This window comes from Bos indicus, chromosome 2 (assembly GCF_029378745.1).
Source record: "Bos indicus isolate NIAB-ARS_2022 breed Sahiwal x Tharparkar chromosome 2, NIAB-ARS_B.indTharparkar_mat_pri_1.0, whole genome shotgun sequence".
NCBI classification, from domain to species: Eukaryota; Metazoa; Chordata; class Mammalia; order Artiodactyla; family Bovidae; genus Bos; species Bos indicus.
In genome coordinates, this window is record NC_091761.1 from 79,579,261 (window position 1) to 79,598,482 (window position 19,222).

General features: G+C 39.9%; 1 protein-coding gene across 6 annotated transcripts in view; it reads right to left on the reverse strand.

Moving 5' to 3' along the window:
• The window catches only part of STAT4 (signal transducer and activator of transcription 4), a 136,558-nt gene that overhangs the window by 98,541 nt on the left and 18,795 nt on the right, over positions 1-19,222 (reverse strand). For 4 of the 6 annotated variants that reach the window (XM_070769417.1, XM_070769421.1, XM_070769392.1 and 1 more), the window contains exons 3-4: positions 3,226-3,354; positions 1,797-1,941 (exon numbers count right to left, since the gene is read on the reverse strand). In XM_070769417.1, coding sequence (XP_070625518.1) covers positions 1,797-1,941; positions 3,226-3,353 — 273 coding nt within the window. In that variant the 5' untranslated portion in view covers position 3,354. Of the gene's footprint in view, positions 1-1,796; positions 1,942-3,225; positions 3,355-5,962; positions 6,118-6,603; positions 6,767-19,222 lie in introns of those variants that run through there. The other 2 variants (XM_070769412.1, XM_070769398.1) reach the window with 2 other exon arrangements.

Consider the following 19,222-nt stretch of genomic DNA (forward strand, 5'->3'; position numbering starts at 1 on the left):
TTTTTTCCAGAGTAAAAGCTCCAGTTTTTCTTATAATCCCAAATAATTATCCTCATTTACATGAAAAGATATAAGAATTTAGAAAAATTAAGTGACTTGCCCAAGGTCACATTTTGAGACTCAGAATTTCCAAAGACCATGAATCACCCATTTTATCCATCTATGTCCCTCTAGCAAAGACCAAGGGTCAGCAAACTTTCCTATAAAGGGCCAGATAAGTGTGCTTAATACAGACACACACACATATACATATGCACACATTTTTAATTTAGGCTGTAGGTCCATACAGTCTTTGTCACAACTACTCAACTGTGCCAGTGCAGTGCAAAGGCAGCCAGAGTCAATACATAACTAATTAAGTAAGCTACATTTCACTAAAATACAGAAATTTGAATTTCCTATAATTTTAATGTCACAAACTTATTTATTTTACTTTTATTTTTTAAACACTTAAAAATGCAAAAACCACTCTTAGTCATGGACCATACAAGCACAGGCAACAGCCACATTTGACTTGTGGCTACCAGTATGCCAAACCCCTGTTTTATGTCCATTGATTAGAACAATAGCAAATGAAGCCAAGATTAAATGTCTTATCTCTGGAAGAGATAGTTTGCTTTACACTGTGAAAAACTCTGTTTTGCTGGTAACAAGTTCATTTCCTACCCCAGCCAAGTCTCTTGCAGATTTGTAGGGGATTACAAAGGCAAAGATAACAGTAAAAGGACAATGAAAAAAAAATCCAATCCTAACAACAATAAAACATTAACAATTTAAAAAACAGCAATCCAAACAACAATAAAAAATTAATATCTATTTCCCTCTCACAGATGTTAGTAATATCAAGAACATTTCTATTATAGACTAGGAAAAGTCTTCTAAAAATGCATTCATTGTTAAGTTTGAGGTTCTAAAGATGTATCACTAAGAAATGGTACATGTATATTTCATGTTCTCTAATATGTTGTAAAAGCACTTTGTAAATATTAGAGCAGTCCATGTTCAGAGTTTGCTTCATTAGCATCTCTGCATTTAGGTCAATAATAGCCTGCTCTTAATTCTTTAGATTCTTGTTTCACTTATTCATTCATCTGTTTAATCAATGAATATTATACATCTACCATATGTCCAACTTTGTGGTGGTCACTGGGAATTCAAAACTGAATGTTAAAGTCCTTGCCTTAAGTAACCCACATTTTGAGGGAGAAGAAATGCAGAAGTAACACTAATGTAGAATACACTAAATGCTACAGTACAGATGAGTTGCAGTTATGGGAACACCTTGGTGAACTTTTGAAATTAACTTTTGGAAAGGGAAGCTTGGATGAACTTTTTGGAACGGGAAGCTACAGGACACCAAAGAACGCTTTCGAAGGTGAAGTTTGAACCAAATCTGGAAGAAGACATACGACCATAATGCCTCCACCTATGAATGAGAACAATACCAACTCTGATTTGTTACATACAAGACAAAGGCAAGAAAGGTTTGGAGGGACAGCTGTGAAATGAGCATCTTTCAGATCCCTGTCCCAGACTCTCAGCAATTTGATCATAACTAGTAAACAGTCACATGCAAATCATACTCTCCCCTTTGTGGGCATCTTAAGATTCAAAAGTTGGTGAAAAACAAGTGTTGGGTAATGAAATAAAATTGAGCACAAAAGGTAAAGTCATCAGAGACTTCAGCTTTTTCCCTTTTAAATCTGATACAGAAATACAATAAGACTACATTTTTTAAAAATTGAATTTAAGACTTATAAAGACAAATATTTTGAAAAAGTAGAATGCATTCTCACCTGAAGGACTTTCCTAATTCTTTTCAGATTGTGAATTAAAAGTAGGTTTTTCTCTTTGGAAACACGGCCTAACTGTTCATCCAGTTGTATTAACAAGTTTTGAAGAAGAATTGTTGCCATAGTTTCATTGTTAGATGCTGCCTCCCTAAAAAACAAAAATGTTATTACACAGCGGGAAACAACTTATAAAAATGCCTACTTTTTACCATAATCATTTTAAAGTGATAAATATATCCCACAGTGATAAGCATTTAATGGTTTTAAAAATTAAATTGTATACACATGACAGTATATTCAACACCACTAATCATTAAGGAAATGCAAATCAAATCAGGAGATACCACTTCACACCTATTTGGATGGCTATTATCGAAAACACAAGATAAGTTTTGGTGAGGATGTGAAACTGGAACCTCCTTGTATATTGCCAATGGCAGTGGAAAACTGTACAGCCAGTGTAGAAAACAGTATGGAGATTCCTCAAATTATAAAGATAAAATTACATACAATTCCACTTCTGGGTAGATACTCAAAAGAACTGAAGCAGGGGCTTGAGTACATAATTTGTACATCAACATTTAAATCAGCTTTATTCACAATAGCTGAAAGAAGAAAGCACTCAAATGTTCATTGAAGGATGAATATAGAAATGCAGTATATGCATACAACAAAATATTATTCAACCTTAAAAAGGAAGGAAATTCTGATACATGCTATATGAATGAACCTTGAAAGAATATGCTACATAAAATGTTGGTCACAAAATAACTAATTTGGTGTGACTACACTTATATGCAGTACCTAGGCTAGTTAAATTAAGAGACAGAAAACAGTGGTTGCCAGGGGCTGGGGTAGAAAGAATGAGGGGTTATTATTTAATGAGTACACAGTTTCAGTTCAGTTTTAAGTTGAAAAAGTTCTGGAGATGGATGGTGGTGATGGATGTGCAACAATGTGAATATGCTTAAGGCCACTAAGCTGAACACCTAACAAATGTTAAAATGGTAAATTTTATGTTATGCATATTTTATCACAATAAAAATTTTAAGAAGACAAAAGCAAAAAAAAAAATTGTACAAGGTGACTGGAGCTTCCAAAAATGTTTGTAAAACATATTAAGAAAAAATGTGTATTTTATTGAGTCTATGGTGGAGAATTGATATAAACAATAGACTTACTTCTTGGCTTTTTAATACTTAGAAAATCACTGGGGGTTGGCTTATAAAAACAAAGCACTAGAACCATAAAGGTTTAATCTACAATGGATGAAACCAGAAAGGACAATGATTCTTCTCCCTTAAGGAAGCTTTCCAAAGCCTCAAAGAAAGTTCTGTACCTGAAAAGAATGTATCTACTGAGTTAAAAGTGGACCATAGAGTAAGTCCATGTGTAAGTCCTCTAGGGAAAATACAATAACATTTGATCCTACCAGTCCTGATTTTCAATCCACTGGGCCAGCAGATGCCGAATTTCCATAGGAAAGTTGTCATCATAGAATTGATCGACTTGCTCCAAAAATTTTATTTCTAACTGTTGGACTTGATTCCACTGAGACATGCTATAAAGAAGAGGAAAAAATAGAACTTAAAAATAATGTTAATTAACAACTATGGTACATGTTTTCTTTTCTTTTTTTTTTTTTTTTTTTTTGGATTTCGGACAAAGACAATGTTATCCATTAAGTAACTGGAGAAAAAAAATTTATTTTATAGTCATTCAATTAAAGAAAACAGAAACAAGAAAATGTTTTCAATCCAAAGATAATGCAGTTCTGAGCTTTTTCCTAAGGCATTCCTAAGGAAGGAAAAAGGATTCTTTTTCTACCCTGAGCCATATTTTTCTTTGTTCTAAAAGAAACGCCAGATCCACCTTCTCTAGAAAGCTTTCATTCCCCCTCAAAACCCCTCACATCTGTCTACACAGATATGTGTATTCTCAACAATCTCCTTCCCTAGTCTGTGCTCCCCCTCACTATTAATTAGACTTTGAGCAACTTGAAGGCAAACAACAAACTAAACTATATCTCTTAAGATTCTCTTAAGGCTTTATATATGCTGCAGCATCAGTCGTTCAGTCTTTCTGACTCTTTGTGACTCCACACACTGTAGACCACCAGTCTCTTCTGTTCATGGAATTCTCCAGGCAGGAATACTGGAGTATGTTGCCATTCTCTTCTCCAGGGGATCTTCCCAAACCAGGAACCGAACCCAGGTCTCCCGCATTTCAGGTGGATTCTTCACGATCTGAGCCACCAGGGACACCTGATGTGAGGACTACCCAATAAAAACTTCTTTTATATAAAACTGTCCAATCCCTTTTTATTCCAGATTTGTCTGGCTTCTAGAATCAGTCATATTCCTAGACTTCTAGTCTCAGTCTTACCTATATGAAGAGTTTCATGTGGGCTTTTCTTTCAGTTCAAAATACCTCTGAACAAAGAAATATTTTCACTTCTCTCTGGAATGATCAACTATTGCTGGGCAAAGCTTTTAAAGTCTACTTGAAATCAGTCTCTGATGTGTATCTGACAGTGGTTAAACCCTCAACATACTGAAGAAGAAACCACTTGATGCAGTTGGCGGTGTGTCATAAAACAAAAGTATGTGTTTCCCCAACATAACCCCATTCTGTCCAATTTAGAAGCTTTAGACGTATTTCTTAACTCAAGGAAATGAATATGACATCTCTCCTTGAAATTACAGTATTTTATTTTTCCCAAAGTCAAATTTTTTATTGTTTTGTCACTAATTCTAGATCAAACAAAGAAACTTTTTATGTGATCAATCACAATGGTGTTTCAACTTACCCTGTAGGTATATTAAGATTTCCTTTTGCTTACAGAACATTATGATGATAAATTTCTCAGGTTTCAAAGGGAACCATTTCAGGAGCACCTTTTGTATTTAAAAAAGATTAATGCCAATGTTTTGCTAAACGAAAGTGACTGGAAAAATTTTTTTCACTTTCTTATCACTATATTTATACATATAATCCTAGGCGAAAGTGCTCAGTAAGTACTCATTAAGAGAAGAATGAGTGGGTCTCTGGATGCTGTAAATAGCACAGGTGGCTAGTATTATTCTGACTTTAAAATGAAAAGAAAAAAAATCTGAGGGACACATAGGCAAAATGACTTGCCCAAGACACACAGCTCCCAAGGAACAACCTGAGGTCTCCTGACACTACACATGGTTGTCTTTCCTGATGTTGGGTGTATATATATTCCTCTCAAAATTGCAACATGTGTTGACAGAGTCCCCATGGCTCTGCTCTATCAGTTTATTCTAGTGAATGACAAAAGAACAGGTGCTGAGAATAGCATTATAATTGTAACTGCTACTATTGTTCAATCTCTGCTATGACCTGGATGAAAATCTATTTTCTAACTAAGAATTAACTGGACTGAACCCATCCTAAAGTTAGATCACTCCTAGGATCTGAGTCCACCCTCCAGAGAGATGAACACAAGGCTGAACGGGGGAAAGACAGGTTTATAGACTCAGGACACTTTTTTCTGTTGCAGCCTCTAGTAATGCCTTTAAAGGACCTAAAAACACCTTCACTCTCTAAGGGCTAATTGTTCCCATCCCAAGAAAACTACCGAGCATTTCTTTTGAAGACTGAGTGCCTGCCTAGTCTCTTTGAATGCCTGGCCCTAGAAGAAGCCTGATAAACGGGCGTTTTCTCCCACCGCCTGGGGGCTAACGCTGCCGCTTTGGGGTTCTGTGAAAAGGGGGCGACTTACCCTAAAACATCACTGCTCTTATCAAAGCCTCAATCACTGGCTACCTCCGTCGCGGGCTTCTGGCTGAAACCCAGGCAAGCAATCTAATGCCAGGCATGAGAGTTAAGAGCCGCTGGCTAAGAAAGTGAAGCGCAGGGGCCACACTCGGCGTGGACACACCCCCGCTGCAGCCACAGCGGTCGCACCCACCCAAGTTCACAGTCTCCCGGGCACAGTGCCCGGGTCTTGCCGCGGAGAGACCCGCGCCACAGCGAACCTTTGAATCATGGAGTCGACCGCTTGTTTCTAAAACTCCTCTTCCTCAGCTAGATTACCGTGAAGTAACTGTCAATACAGCACGGGCGCGGCAAAACCTGCAGAACCACGTCCTGGCCCGCCCTCCTCCAGAGAAGCCACGCCAAGGTGCGGTCTGCCTCCTTACCTGGCTCCCTCTGCCCGCGTCCCAGGCGGTGCTCAAGTCCGGGATGGGAATCGCCCAGCGCGGTCCCCCAGGACCTAGCCGCTGACGCCTCCGTCAGAGGGGATTTGCATTTCTCCTCCTACTTGAGGCTTTCCTGTGCGTCAGTGTTAGAACCTCCGGTACTTTACTAGGGTCGTTCCCACCCACTGCCTATTCTAGAAACGCTAAAGAGCAGAAACAGGTTGAAGCCACCACGCGGGGCGCCCTCTCCTCATCCCCATCAATCACTCCAGCCACTCCCTGTGGCCCGAGGGTGTCAGGAAGAAGAGGGTGGGTGGGGGCCACACTCTCTTTTTCTTCCGGTTTCCCCAGACCGAGAGCCCCTGCAGACTTACTTGTGCCGCGCTTAGTCGCTCAGTCCTGTCCGACTCTTTGCGACCCCATCCATGGACTGTAGCCGGCCAGGAGGATTCTCCAGGCAAGAATACTGCAGTGGATTGCCATGCCCTCTTCCACGGGATCGTCCCAACCCAGGGATCGAACCCAGGTCTCCCTCATTGCCAGCAGATTCTTTACCGACTGAACTATCAGGGAAGCGCAGACTTACTTGCCCCGACCTAAATTCCTGGCTTCCCGGCTTCCTCCCTATAGACTCTACTCACCACGGTGGGAGCCAGCCCCAGGGATGAAAGGAGTGGGTCGCCAGGATGAAAACAGCCAATGGAAGACTTCACTGTGCGCGGATTCTAACAGGGTCTGCTCACCAGCGGAAGAACCTCACCCAGCGGCTGGAACCAGCTCCTGCGCAGGTGGACACCTGCCCTTACCAGCCCAGAATCATCCGCCCCTACCCAGTAGCTACGTCTGGTTGCAAGGGGATGTGTTTCTCCCTCTGTGAGGTGGACTGGTTCTAGAACCCCAGAGCTGGAGGGAGTCTTGGCCTCATCTGGTTCTGACTCCTCTTTCCTATCTGGAGAGACACGGGGCCCAAAGAGGTGACCCGAGTTACTCAATGATTTACCTGCAAAGACTGGATAAGAACCTGGGGAGTTCAACTACCTCCTAAGCGCTGTTTTCTTTTCATCTCTGAGCCAGATGTTAACATCCCCTGACATGCAGTAAGAGTTCTACAAACGTTCAGGAAAATAAAGACACAAAAACAAAAATGGACGATAGACTAAAAGAGGTAGAAAGAACGACTCAATCTGTTTATGCACATGCCTGGAGAGATCTGCCAAGGTCAAAGCCCTTGCTTCACAGCATGGTGCTAGCCAGCATCACAGAGGATTCTCCTCCTCTTTCAGGAGATATCATCATGTGATTAAATTTACCACCCCTCTCCCTCACTTACAAAGAACAAGTCAATCAACCCCAAAGTCAAACATCTAAATTCAAAGTCATCATCTAAATTCATTTGTCAGGTAGAGCTAGTCCTGGTTGCTTGCTCACTGGGCAGTTTCCAGGAACTTATGCTGCTCTGTCCCCACCTGAAGGAAGTGCCTCATCTGGGCTGCTCCAGCAGCCATGGGGCAAAGCCTGGTTTTCTTCAGGGGACACGGACAGTGCCTTATAGGAAAAAGTCCAAATTCTTGGCACTCAAAGTTCTGTTCAACTTGGTCCTAACCTCTTTCAGAAACTTCTCTCCCCCACCCTCCTGGCCCACCCTGAGAGCCCACAATCTGATGTATCAGTCTCCTCTGCTTTCTAGATTATCCTCTCATATTTTAGTACTGATGCTCCCTTCAGCTGCAGTTTCTTCCCCAACTTGTCTACTCACTGAAATCCTCTCCTTCTCAGTGAAGATTTCACCAATGACTCCAACCCTGTAAGCAACTTTTCCCTGCTCTGAATTCTGATCATGTCCAAGCTAATGCTGTCCAAGAGAAATAAAATGCAAGCAACGTATGTTCACTTTTCTAGTAGCCATGTTAAAAAAGGAAAAAGCAACAATTAAATTACTTTTAATACTGTAAATAACCCAATACATACAGAATATTAACATTTCAGCATATAATCAGTATAAAAAGTTATTAATGAGAGACAGCATTCCATATACAAAAGATCCCACTATATAGCACAGGGAACTATATTTAATATCATATATATGTATATTATATACAAAACTGATTCACTTTGCTGGGTACCAGGAACTAACACAACATTGTAAATCAACTGTACTTCAATTTTTTAAACTTAAAGAAAAAAGAAGACTGAGAGAAAATACTCCTTACTTCATACGAAATCTTTGAAGTCTGGTGTGTACTTGCCATTTTAGTTAGGAGTCTCCACATTTCAAGTGCTTAATAGCCACATGTGGCTAGTGGCTACCATATTGGACAGTGTAGAACCAGCCCACTCATTTAACACTTTTCACTTCCTGCCTTACAACATTAGTCACACTGGTTTTGTGGGTCTTTATCATCATTATAGTCAACTATTGAGTGACTGCTATAGAAAGCTGAGAGTTTGTTCCCTTCTCTTAAAAACCTCACCTTGGGATACTCCCAGCAGTATTCCAACTGTTTGGTCTCAAGACACCTTTATACTCTTAAAAAAATTGTTGACAACCCCAAAGAACTTTTGTGTATTTCTATTCTGTATTCATTTTTAATTATTGTACTCAAAATTAACTCTGAAAGTTAAAACATCTATTCACTTAAAATTATAGTCATAAACCCACTATGTGCTAAACATTTTAAAATGGAAAACAAGCATATTTTCCAACAGACAGGCAAAATAGAAGATTGGCGTTGATTTACATTTTTAGAAATCTCTTTAATGTCTGATTTGAGAAAAGACAGCCACTTCTACATTTAATTTATTGCAAAATATTGTTTTGCTTAAAGTATCTGGAGAAAATCTGGACTTACATAGATACGTAACTAGAAAAGGGAAGAACATTTTAATCTTTTTCAGATAATGTTGGTATTCTTCTTTGGTACCACACCAAAACTCAACAAGTGGTAATTCCTTAGGAGTTAGTTGTATTGTGGAATGTGAAGCCATATCAGCAAACTTTACATACACTGTTACATTAAAGTCCATTGGTATACCTTGTTTTTTGAATTGAACTCTTAACACACTCAGAATTTTGTAATATCACACATTGTTCAGTTTGGAAAATATTGGTTCACTGAATTACACAACTCTTCCAAATGCTGACACATTTCAACATACAATAACAGAAAATCACAGTAGTTAACATCACCACTGATCTCTTTAGAAAAGTGTTTTAAGTATTGTTGTTTAGTCACTAAGTTGGGTCTGACTCTTTTCAACACCAAGGACTGTAGCCCACCAGCCTGCTCTGTCCATGGGATTTCTTAGGCAAGAATACTGGGGTAGGTTGCCATTTTCTTCTCCAAGGTATCTCCTTGACCCAGGGATCAAGCCCCTGTCTCCTGCATTGGCAGGCAGATTCTTCACTGCTGAGCCACCAGGGAAGCCCCATTTTAAGTATTAGAAAGCTGTTAAATTCGTGATGACAGATACAAGTTTTCCAAACTTGCTTAAAAGCTCCGGTTTTGTTAATGGCAACAAATATTGCCAACTGTTTTCCTTGAAGTGATAACTCACTTTGTTTTCAGGAAAATGTCTTCCAAATACCCAAGTCTTCATAGCCATAGTCAGTCATTTTTTTCAAGTAAAAATGGCCAGGACAGTGCGTGGACAACTTAAAGAATCACATAATTGCTTTTCTTTGAAGTGACCATTGTATATTAGTACGTGTATGTCCCATTTCATCACACAGAATATTAAAGACACATGGATTCAAGATCTGAGATTTAATACAATTAATATGTTTTCCTACTTTTTTGTAAATTCTTAACTCACACTGGCATTTAAAAAATTTTAGGGGTTTCCACGGTGGCCCAGTCGTTAAGAATATTCCTTGCAACACAAGGGACACTGATTTGATCCCTGGTCCAAGAAGATCCCACATGCCACGGAGCAACTAAGCCCGTGCACCACAATTACTGAGCCCACAGGCTGCAACCAACTAGAGCCTGTGCTCCACACGAGAGAAGCCGCCACTATGAGAAGCCTACACAGCACAACTGGAGAGTAGCCCCCACTCTCCAAACCTAGAGAAAGCCTGTGCACAGCAACAGAGAGCCAGCGCAGCCAATAAATACATAAGTAAATAAAAACTGAAGTGCGTGGTGGTGAAAGATGCAGTGAATACTAGGATAATTTGGCACCACACCTTGGTTCATTCTAAGGCACCAAGATTACCCATCATGGCTTTGGTGCTATCAGTGTAGATGTCAACAAAGTGAAAAGGCAAACCAGTATTATTATGAAATAGTGCTACCCTGGAGGACAGCCTGAAAAGACCTGGAGGACTACTCCCAGGGGTCCTCAGACAACACTTTCGGAATCCTTGCTCCATGCACCATCTCCTGTCTACTGTAGTCAGTTACCCAGAGTTCTAGATCATGAGGGAATCTCCACTCAAATGAACAGTCTCTTGGTTTCATACATACACTTAAATTCTGGTTCTTTTCCTATTTCACGAACTAAGCCAGGCTTCTAGGAAAGGGTATCCCTATATCCCCCTTGCTTCTCTTTCTTTGAATTAAATCTAAAAAGCTAGGTCCCCAATTTCTTGACCCTACACTGGCCTTGGCCTCGTCAGCGCCTCGTCAGAAACAAACAAAACAAAAACAGAAAACCTCAAACCAACCTTCCCCAAAACAATTCAAAGCAAATCAAACAAAAGCATTCTAATGTGAAATCCCCATAAAGTTTCCCAAACCCAAAGACCTTCAGAGATTTCTCTCCGCTTTAAATTGTCCCCTAACTGCCCTCTTATAAGCCCTACTGCTGTTTTGTTTTGTTGTCTTTCGTCTCATCTTAAGACGGAAATAACAGATTATAGACTTCCTGAAATATAGATTCTAGTACTCATTTTGCCACTTTCTAGCAGTACAAAGTTGGATTAGCTACCTAACCTCTGAGTTCCAAACTACCCATAAAAATGGCAATACCATAGCCCATACAAAATTGCTGAGAAGATTCAAAGGTCTAATGTCAGGAATGAGATAAGGAAAAATGCTCAGTAGCTGTTGTGAATAGAATAATAAACATAGCCAGATTGTAAGAAACTTTGGAGGTCACTAGGTTAATAAACTCCATTTTCCCTTCCCCCTGGTTGTACAGACAGGGTTTCAAATGGAGATGGGATGAAGACAGGTAAGGTGAGGTAAACAGGTTCACATCTGTAAGTCGGTGGCAGAGAGGATTCAGTCTGTTCTTCTGACTGCTTTTTCCGCTATGCTCAGGAGATCTGTTTGTTTTGGAGGCCGTGAGACAGGAAGAGAAGGGGTGTCACTTTCCCTCCACGGGATACAAGCCACCTCCACCTTCTCCCCAATTCTTATACAAAGAACATAAACATTTGTTTGTTTTGATTTTTGTGGTGGCACCTTACCTCTCTGTCCAAGCTTCCTCTCTTGTGTGTCCCAAGGGAACAGGGGTAGGTTAGCTGATTGGACCAGCAGAATACATACACACAGAAAGATACACTGGAGTCCAAGGTAGCTAGTATCAAATGAGCGGTACACAGGATTATTGGAACAAGGCAGTCTGGTGTGGGTCTTACCAGCTCATCTGTGTAGGTCACTCAAGCTCAATCAAAAAACAGAGACAATGCCTTGTGCTAAGGGTTTTAGTTCAGTTCAGTCGCTCAGCCATGTCCAACTCTTTGCGACCCCATGGACTGCAGCACGCTGGGCCTCCCTGTCCATCACCGACTCCTGGAGTTTACTCAAACTCATGTCCATTGCATCGGTGATGCCATCCAACCATCTCATCCTCTGTCATCCCCTTCTCCTCCTGCCTTCAGTCTTTCCCAGCATCAGGGTCTTTTCAAACGAGTCAGCTCTTCACATCAGGTATTGGGGTTTCAGCTTCAGCTTCAGTCTTTCCAATGAATATCCAGGACTGATTTCCTTTAGGATGGATCTCCTTGCAGTCCAAGGGACTCTCAAGAGTCTTCTCCAACACCACAGTTCAAAAGCATCAATTCTTCAGCACTCAGCTTTCTTTATAGTCCAATTCTCACATCCATACAAGACTACTGAAAAAATCATAGCCTTGACTGGTTGGACCTTTGTTGGCAAAGTAATGTCTCTGCTCTTTAAGACGCTGTTTAGGTTGATCATAACTTTTCTCCCAAGGAGTAAGCATCTTTTAATTTCATAGCTGCAGTCACCATCTATAGTGATTTTGGAGCCCAAAAAAGTAAAGTCTGCCACTGTTTCAACTGTTTCTCCATCTATTTGCCATGAAGTGATGGACCTGGATTGCCATGATCTTTGTTTTCTGATTGTTGGGCTTTAAGCCAACTTTTTCACTCTCCTCTTTCACTTTCATCAAGAGGCTCTTTAGTTCTTCATTTCTGCCATAGGGGTGGTGTCACCTGCATATCTGAAGTTATTGATATTTCTCTGGAAATCTTTATTCCAGCTTGTGCTTCATCCAGCCCAACGTTTCTTATGAGGTATACTCTGCATATAAGTTAAATAAGCACAGTGACAATATACAGCCTTGACGTACTCCTTGTCCTATTTGGAACCAGTCTGTTGTTCCATGTCCAGTTCTAACTGTTGCTTCCTGACCTGCATACAGATTTCTCAGGAGGCAAGTCAGGTGGCCTGGTATTCCCATCTCTTTAATAATTTTCCACAGTTTATTGTGATCCACACAGTCAAAGGCTTTGGCATAGTCAATAAAGAAGAAATAGATGTTTTTCTGGAACTCTCTTGCTTTTTTGATAATCCAATGGATGTTGGTAATTTGATCGCTGGTTCCTCTGCCTTTTCTAAAACCAGCTTAAACATCTGGAAGTTCATGGTTCACATATTGCTGAAGCCTGGCTAGGAGAATTTTGAGCATTACTTTACTAGCATGTGAGATGAGTGCAACTGTGTGGTAGTTTGAGCATTCTTTGGCATTGCCTTTCTTTGGGATTGGAATCTGAATCTGAATCTGAAAACTGACCTTTTCCAGTCCTGTGGCCACTGCTGAGTTTTCCAAATTTGCTGGCATATTGAGTGCAGCACTTTCACAGCATCATCTTTTGGATTTGAAAGTTCAATTGGAATTCCATCACCTCTACTAGCTTTGTTTGTAGTGATACTTCCTAAGGCCCACTTGACTTCACACTCCAGGATGTCTGGCTCTAGGTGGGTGATCACACCATTTTGATTATCTGGGTCGTGAAGATCCATTTTGTACAGTTCTTCTGTGTATTCTTGCCACCTCTTTTAATATCTTCTGCTTCTGTTAGGTCCATACCATTTCTGTCCTTTATTGAGCTGTTTCATTGCATGAAATGTTCCCTGCTGCTGCTGCTAAGTCGCTTCAGTCATGTCCGACTCTGTGCGACCCCAGAGACGGCAGCCCACCAGGCTCCCCCATCCCTGGGATTCTCCAAGCAAGAATACTGGAGTGGGTTGCCATTTCCTTCTCCAATGCATGAAAGTGAAAAGTGAAAGTGAAGTCGCTCAGTCGTGTCCAACCCTGGGTATCTCTAATTTTCTTGAAGAGATCTCTAGTATTTCCCATTCTATTGTTTTCCTCTATTTCTTTGCACTGATCACTGAGGTAGGCTTTCTTATCTCTCCTTGCTATTCTTTGTAAGCCAAGGGCTTTGTAACCTAAGGGCTTTGTAAGCTAAGGCCTTGCTACCTACTTAAGTCCAATTCCCAATGACAGTGCTCCCTCTACTGTCCCCTCTAAAACATTGCAAATTATAAATCTGCCTTCCCCCACCCGCTCCATCCCCCTACTCCACCCCACCTCTCACCTCCTTACCACCCCCCCACCACCCCCCACCCTGCAATAGAACTTTTTTTTGGCCACCTGATGCAAGGAACCGACTCATTGAAATAGACCCTGATAAAGGGAAATATAGAAGGTAGAAAGAGAAGGGGACAGCAGAGGATGAGATGATTGGATAGCCTCACCAACTCAATGAACTTGAGTTTGAACAAGCTGGTGGAGATAGTGAAGGACGGGGAAGCCTGGCATGCTGCAGTCTATGGGGTCCCAAAGAGTCTGACATGACTGAGCCACTGAATAACAACAACTTTTTCAGCTCTAACTCCTTGGCAGGCAAGGGCTGAGAACTTCACATGCATTGTTAAAACAATGCTAATCCTTACAACATACCCCAGGATTAAGTATTATTCTTATCATCAAGTGACAGATAAGGAGATAATGAGGCTGGAGGATCTGGTAAATCTTAAACAGATAAGGGGACAGTTTCAGGATTGAAACGCCAGACTGTCTGACTCCAGAAACATTTGTAACCGTTCAGCTTTACTAAAAAAAAAACCTTACCTGCTCTGATAATAAAAGCAATAAATTGCTCAGAGAGTTAAGGAAGAGGTAAATTTAAGGATCTAAACACAAATTCCAAAATACACTCATTACATAGTCTATTGGTTAGAGATGATTCGTATCCTCTGATTCTCCAGCATTCCTATGGAGCATATGGACAATTAGCCATGCATTTAAAAGTCCTTGATGTATCATGATGATAGGCACATTGCCAACAGTGTTCCAAAACATTTAGCAAATTACATGCTTCTATAGCATCTTGTTTATACTGTACATGAGGTGAGTGTTTCTATTGAGCCACAAATGAGACAATGAAGTTTGATAGCAGGCTAGGATATTTGAGTTGTAGACTTTTCCAAAAAAGTTCTGCTTATGTGGACAGTTAAATAGCCCTTAACCACCTCATTTTATTTTGTGTATTTTTCATATGCAATTCTCTCTCTGGACTGAATATTTAGGGAGTCAGGACTAAATGCTCATTTTCTTTGTATTTTAGTGTTCAGCTCAGTGCCTGGAACAGAGCAGGTTTTCAAGAAATGTTTACTGAACAGAAGAAGAGTTGATGAAGGACTCCATCATCAAAGTCTGTTCTGAGAAGGGCTCTCTCTAGTGACTTTCCTTGTCAAGTCCCTTCATCCCTGCCAAGTTTGACTCTACACTTGATTATTATGACATCTCACATTTATACATTTATTAGTAGTTATGTTGTTGTTGTTCAGTCACTAGGTCATGTCTGACTCTTTGTGACCCCATGGACTACAGCAGACCAGGCTTTGCTGTCCCTCACCATCTCCCAGAGTTTGTCCAAGTTCATGTTCCTTGAGTCAGTGATCCCATCCAACCATCTCATCCTCTGCCACTCTCTTCTCCTTTTGCCTTCAATCTTTCCCAGCATCAGGATCTTTTCCAGTGACTCATCTCTTCACATCAGGTGGCCAAAGTATTGGAGCTTCAGCATCAATCCTTCCAGTGAGTATTCAGGGTTGATTTTCCTTAGGATTGACAGGCTTGATCCCCTTGCTGTCCTAGGGACTCTCAAGAATCTTATCCAGTACTGCAGCTTGAAAGCATCAGTTTTTCAGTGCTCAGCCTTCTTTATGGTCTAACTCTAACATCTGTACAAAAGAAAGACCATAGCTTTGACTATATGGACCTTTGTTGGCAAAGTGAAGTCTTTCCTTTTTAATATGCTATCTAGGAGAAGGCAATGGCACCCCACTCCAGTACTCTTGCCTGGAAAATCTCATGGATGGAGGAGCCTGGAAGGCTGTAGTCCATGGGGTCGCTGAGGGTCGGACACGACCAAGTGACTTCACTTTCACTTTTCACTTTCATGCATTGGAGAAGGAAATGGCAACCCACTCCAGTGTTCTTGCCTGGAGAATCCCAGGAATGGAGGAGCCTGGTGGGCTGCCGTCTACTGGGTCGCACAGAGTCGGACACGACTGAAGTGATTTAGCAGCAGCAGGTTTGTCTTAGCCTTCTTTTCAAGAAGTAAGTGTCTTCCAATTTCAAGACTGCAATTTGATGTGCATTAATTCTATTTGAATACAAGTTGAAGAGAAGAAGTCATCTTTCAATTTCTCTCTTATTTTCTCAAATATGTTAGGGAGAGAATAATCTTTACTTAGGAAAAGAGTTTGGTTACGCTGTTTAGGGTGATAGGAAAAAGTGAAAAAACAGCTAAAGGACTCCACTTAAAGACATAAATAGAAATTGGGACAATGGAATAGATAGGAGAGAAAAATAAGAGAGGAAAGGAAAGAGGAAGATACAGGAAGGTAAAGGAAGCTGAAAATGGGGAAAGAATGAGAGAGAGAACAAAACATGGCACAAAACTTGCCTCAAATACTCTTTTCATTTCTTTCATACCATTGCAACAAAAACCATACTGATCATTCATGAAGTCTGGGGGGATGGAGAAGGTGTGCAACAGAGACAAAAAACTTGATATAGATCATTAGACATGGGTCATTTGACTCTACTGTTCAAAACTTTCCATTGACCCCCATTTTGAAGCAAATCAATTAGACCAACTAAAGGCAGCACTCAATGAAAAGCATCCAAAATTAGTCAACAGAAAATGTATCATCTTCCATCAGGATAGTGGAAGACTACATGTTTCTTTGATGACCAGGGGAAAATTGTTGCAGTTTGTCTGGGAAGTTCTAATTCATCTGCCATACTTATCATACATTTCACCTTTGGACATCCATTTATTTCAGTCTTTACAAAATTCCCTTAATGGTAAAAAATTTTCAATTCCCTGAAAAACTGTAAAAGGTACCTGAAAGAGTTCTTTGATCAAAAAGATAAAAAGCTTGGGAAGATGGAATTATGAAGTTGCCTGAAAAATGGCAGAAGGTCATGGAACAACATGGTTAATACCTCATTCAGCAAAGTTACTGGTGAAAATGAAAACTGTCTTTTATTCTTACTTAAAAAACTGAAGGAGAGTTTTGGCCAACCCAATATTTTCTTTTGTGTGAACTTTGATAGTTTGTATAATTCAAAAAATTTATCCATTAATGTGATCCCTACCAAATTATGCATGACATTTTCACCAAACTAGAAAAAATAACCCTAAAATATGGAACCAAAAAAAAAAAAAAAAAAAAGAATTTCTGCTAAAGCCTGAGGAAAAAGAACAAAGCTGGAGGCATAAACCTTCTAGACTTCAGATGATATGACAAAGCTACAGTAATCAAAACAGTGAATCAGAACTTCCGAGTCAAGCTACAACAGTTTTTGCCTGGTCATCAAGGAACACATGATCTTGTGCTCCACTTATGGAAGACAATGCCCTTTCTTTTGACTCATTTTGGATGCTTTTCATTGAGTGCTGCCTTCAGTTGGTCTAATTGATTTGCTTCAATAAATCAGTTCAGAAATAAACCCACACACCTATGGTCAATTAATCTTTGAGAAAGAAAGCATGAAAATACAATGGAGAAGAAAAGTTTGTTCAGCAAGTGGTGTTGGGCAAGTGTGACAGCCACATGTAAATCAATGAAGCTAGAACACGCCCTCATACCCTGAACAAAGGTACTTGAGATGGATTAAAGACTTAAATATAAGACCTGACACCGTAAAACTACTAGAAGAGAACACAGGCAAAACATTCTCTGACATAAATTATACCAATGTTTTCTTAGGTTCATCTCACAAGGCAATAGAAATAAAAGCAAAAATGAACAAATGGAACCTAATCAAACTTGTAAGCTTTTTTACAGCAAAGGAAACCATAAACAAAGAGCAATCTACAGACTGGGAGAAAATATTTGCAAATGATGCAACCAAGAAGAGTTTGATTTCCAAAATATGCAAACATCTCATACAACTCAATAACAAAAAGAAACAACCCAATCAAAAAAGAGACAGAAGATCTAAATAGACATTTCTTCAAGAAGACATACAGATGGCCAATGGGCACATGAAAGATGCTCAATATCACTAATTATTAGAGAAATGCCAAACAAAACTGCAACGAAGTACCTGCAACATTCTCACACTAGTCAGAATGGCCATCATTAAAAAGTCTACAAATAATAAATGCTGGAGATATGGAGAAAAGGGAACCCTCCTACATTGTTGATAGGAATATAAATTAGTACAGTCACTATGGAAAACTGTATGGAGGTTCCTTAAAAAAACTAAAAGTAGCATGACCATATAATCCAGCAATCCCACTCTAAGGCACATATCTAGAGAAAACTGAATTAGAACGATATGTGCACTCCAGTGTTCACTGCGACACTGTTCACAATAGCCCAGACCCGGAAACAACCTAATTGTTCATCAACAGATGAATGGATAAAGAAGATGTGGTACATACACACAATGGAATACTACTCAGTCATAAAAATGAATGAAATAATGCTATTTGGAGAAATATAAATGCACCTAGAGATTATCATACTAAGTGAAGTATGTCAAAGACGTATATTATATCACTTACATGTGGAATCTAAAAAAATAATAAAAATGAACTTAATTACAAAACAGACTCAGATATAGAAAACAAACTTATGGTAACCAAAGGCAGAGGAAAGTGAAAGTAATAGTTGCTCAGTTACGTCTAGCTCTTTGTGACCCCACAGACTGTAGCCTACCAGCTCCTCTGTCCATGGAATTCTTCAGGCAAGAATACTGGAGTGAGTAGCCATTCCCTTCTCCAGGGGATCTTCCCCACCCAGGGATAAAACCAGTGTCTCCTGCATTGCAGGCAAATTCTTTAAAGGGAAAGGGGAGGAGGGATTAATTGGGAGTATGGGATTAACAGATGCACAGTACCATATATCCAAATAGATAAACAACAAAGATTTACTGTATAGCATAGGGAACTATATTCAGTATTGTGTACTAAATTATAATGGGAAAGAATACAGATAAATACATATATGCATGAGTGCAGGATTTGTCGCTTCAATTGTGTTTGACTCTTTGAAACGCTATGAATTGTAGCCTACCAGGCTCCTCTGGTCATGGGGATTCTCCAGGCAAGAATACTGGAGTGAGTTGCCATACCTACTTCCAGAGGGGATTTTCCCAACTCAGGGATCAAACCTGTGTCTCATGTCTCCTGCATTGGTAGTTGGGTTCTTTACCACTAGCACCACCTGGGAAGCCCATAAACATGTATATGTATAAACAAATCACTTTGTTATATATGCCTGAAACTTACACAATATTATAAAACAGCTATACTTCAATTTGAAAATTTATCTTTTTTATATAAATAGTTAAATTATAGACAGAAAGTTGTTCATAGTCTCTTCTTGTTCTTTTTAATATCTGTAGTATATATATAATGTCACCTCTGTCAGTTCTGATACTGATAGTTTATGTCTTCTTTTTTCCATAACAATCTAACTAGATTATCAATTTTATTGATTATATCAAAGACAAGCTTTTGATTTCATTGATTTTCGC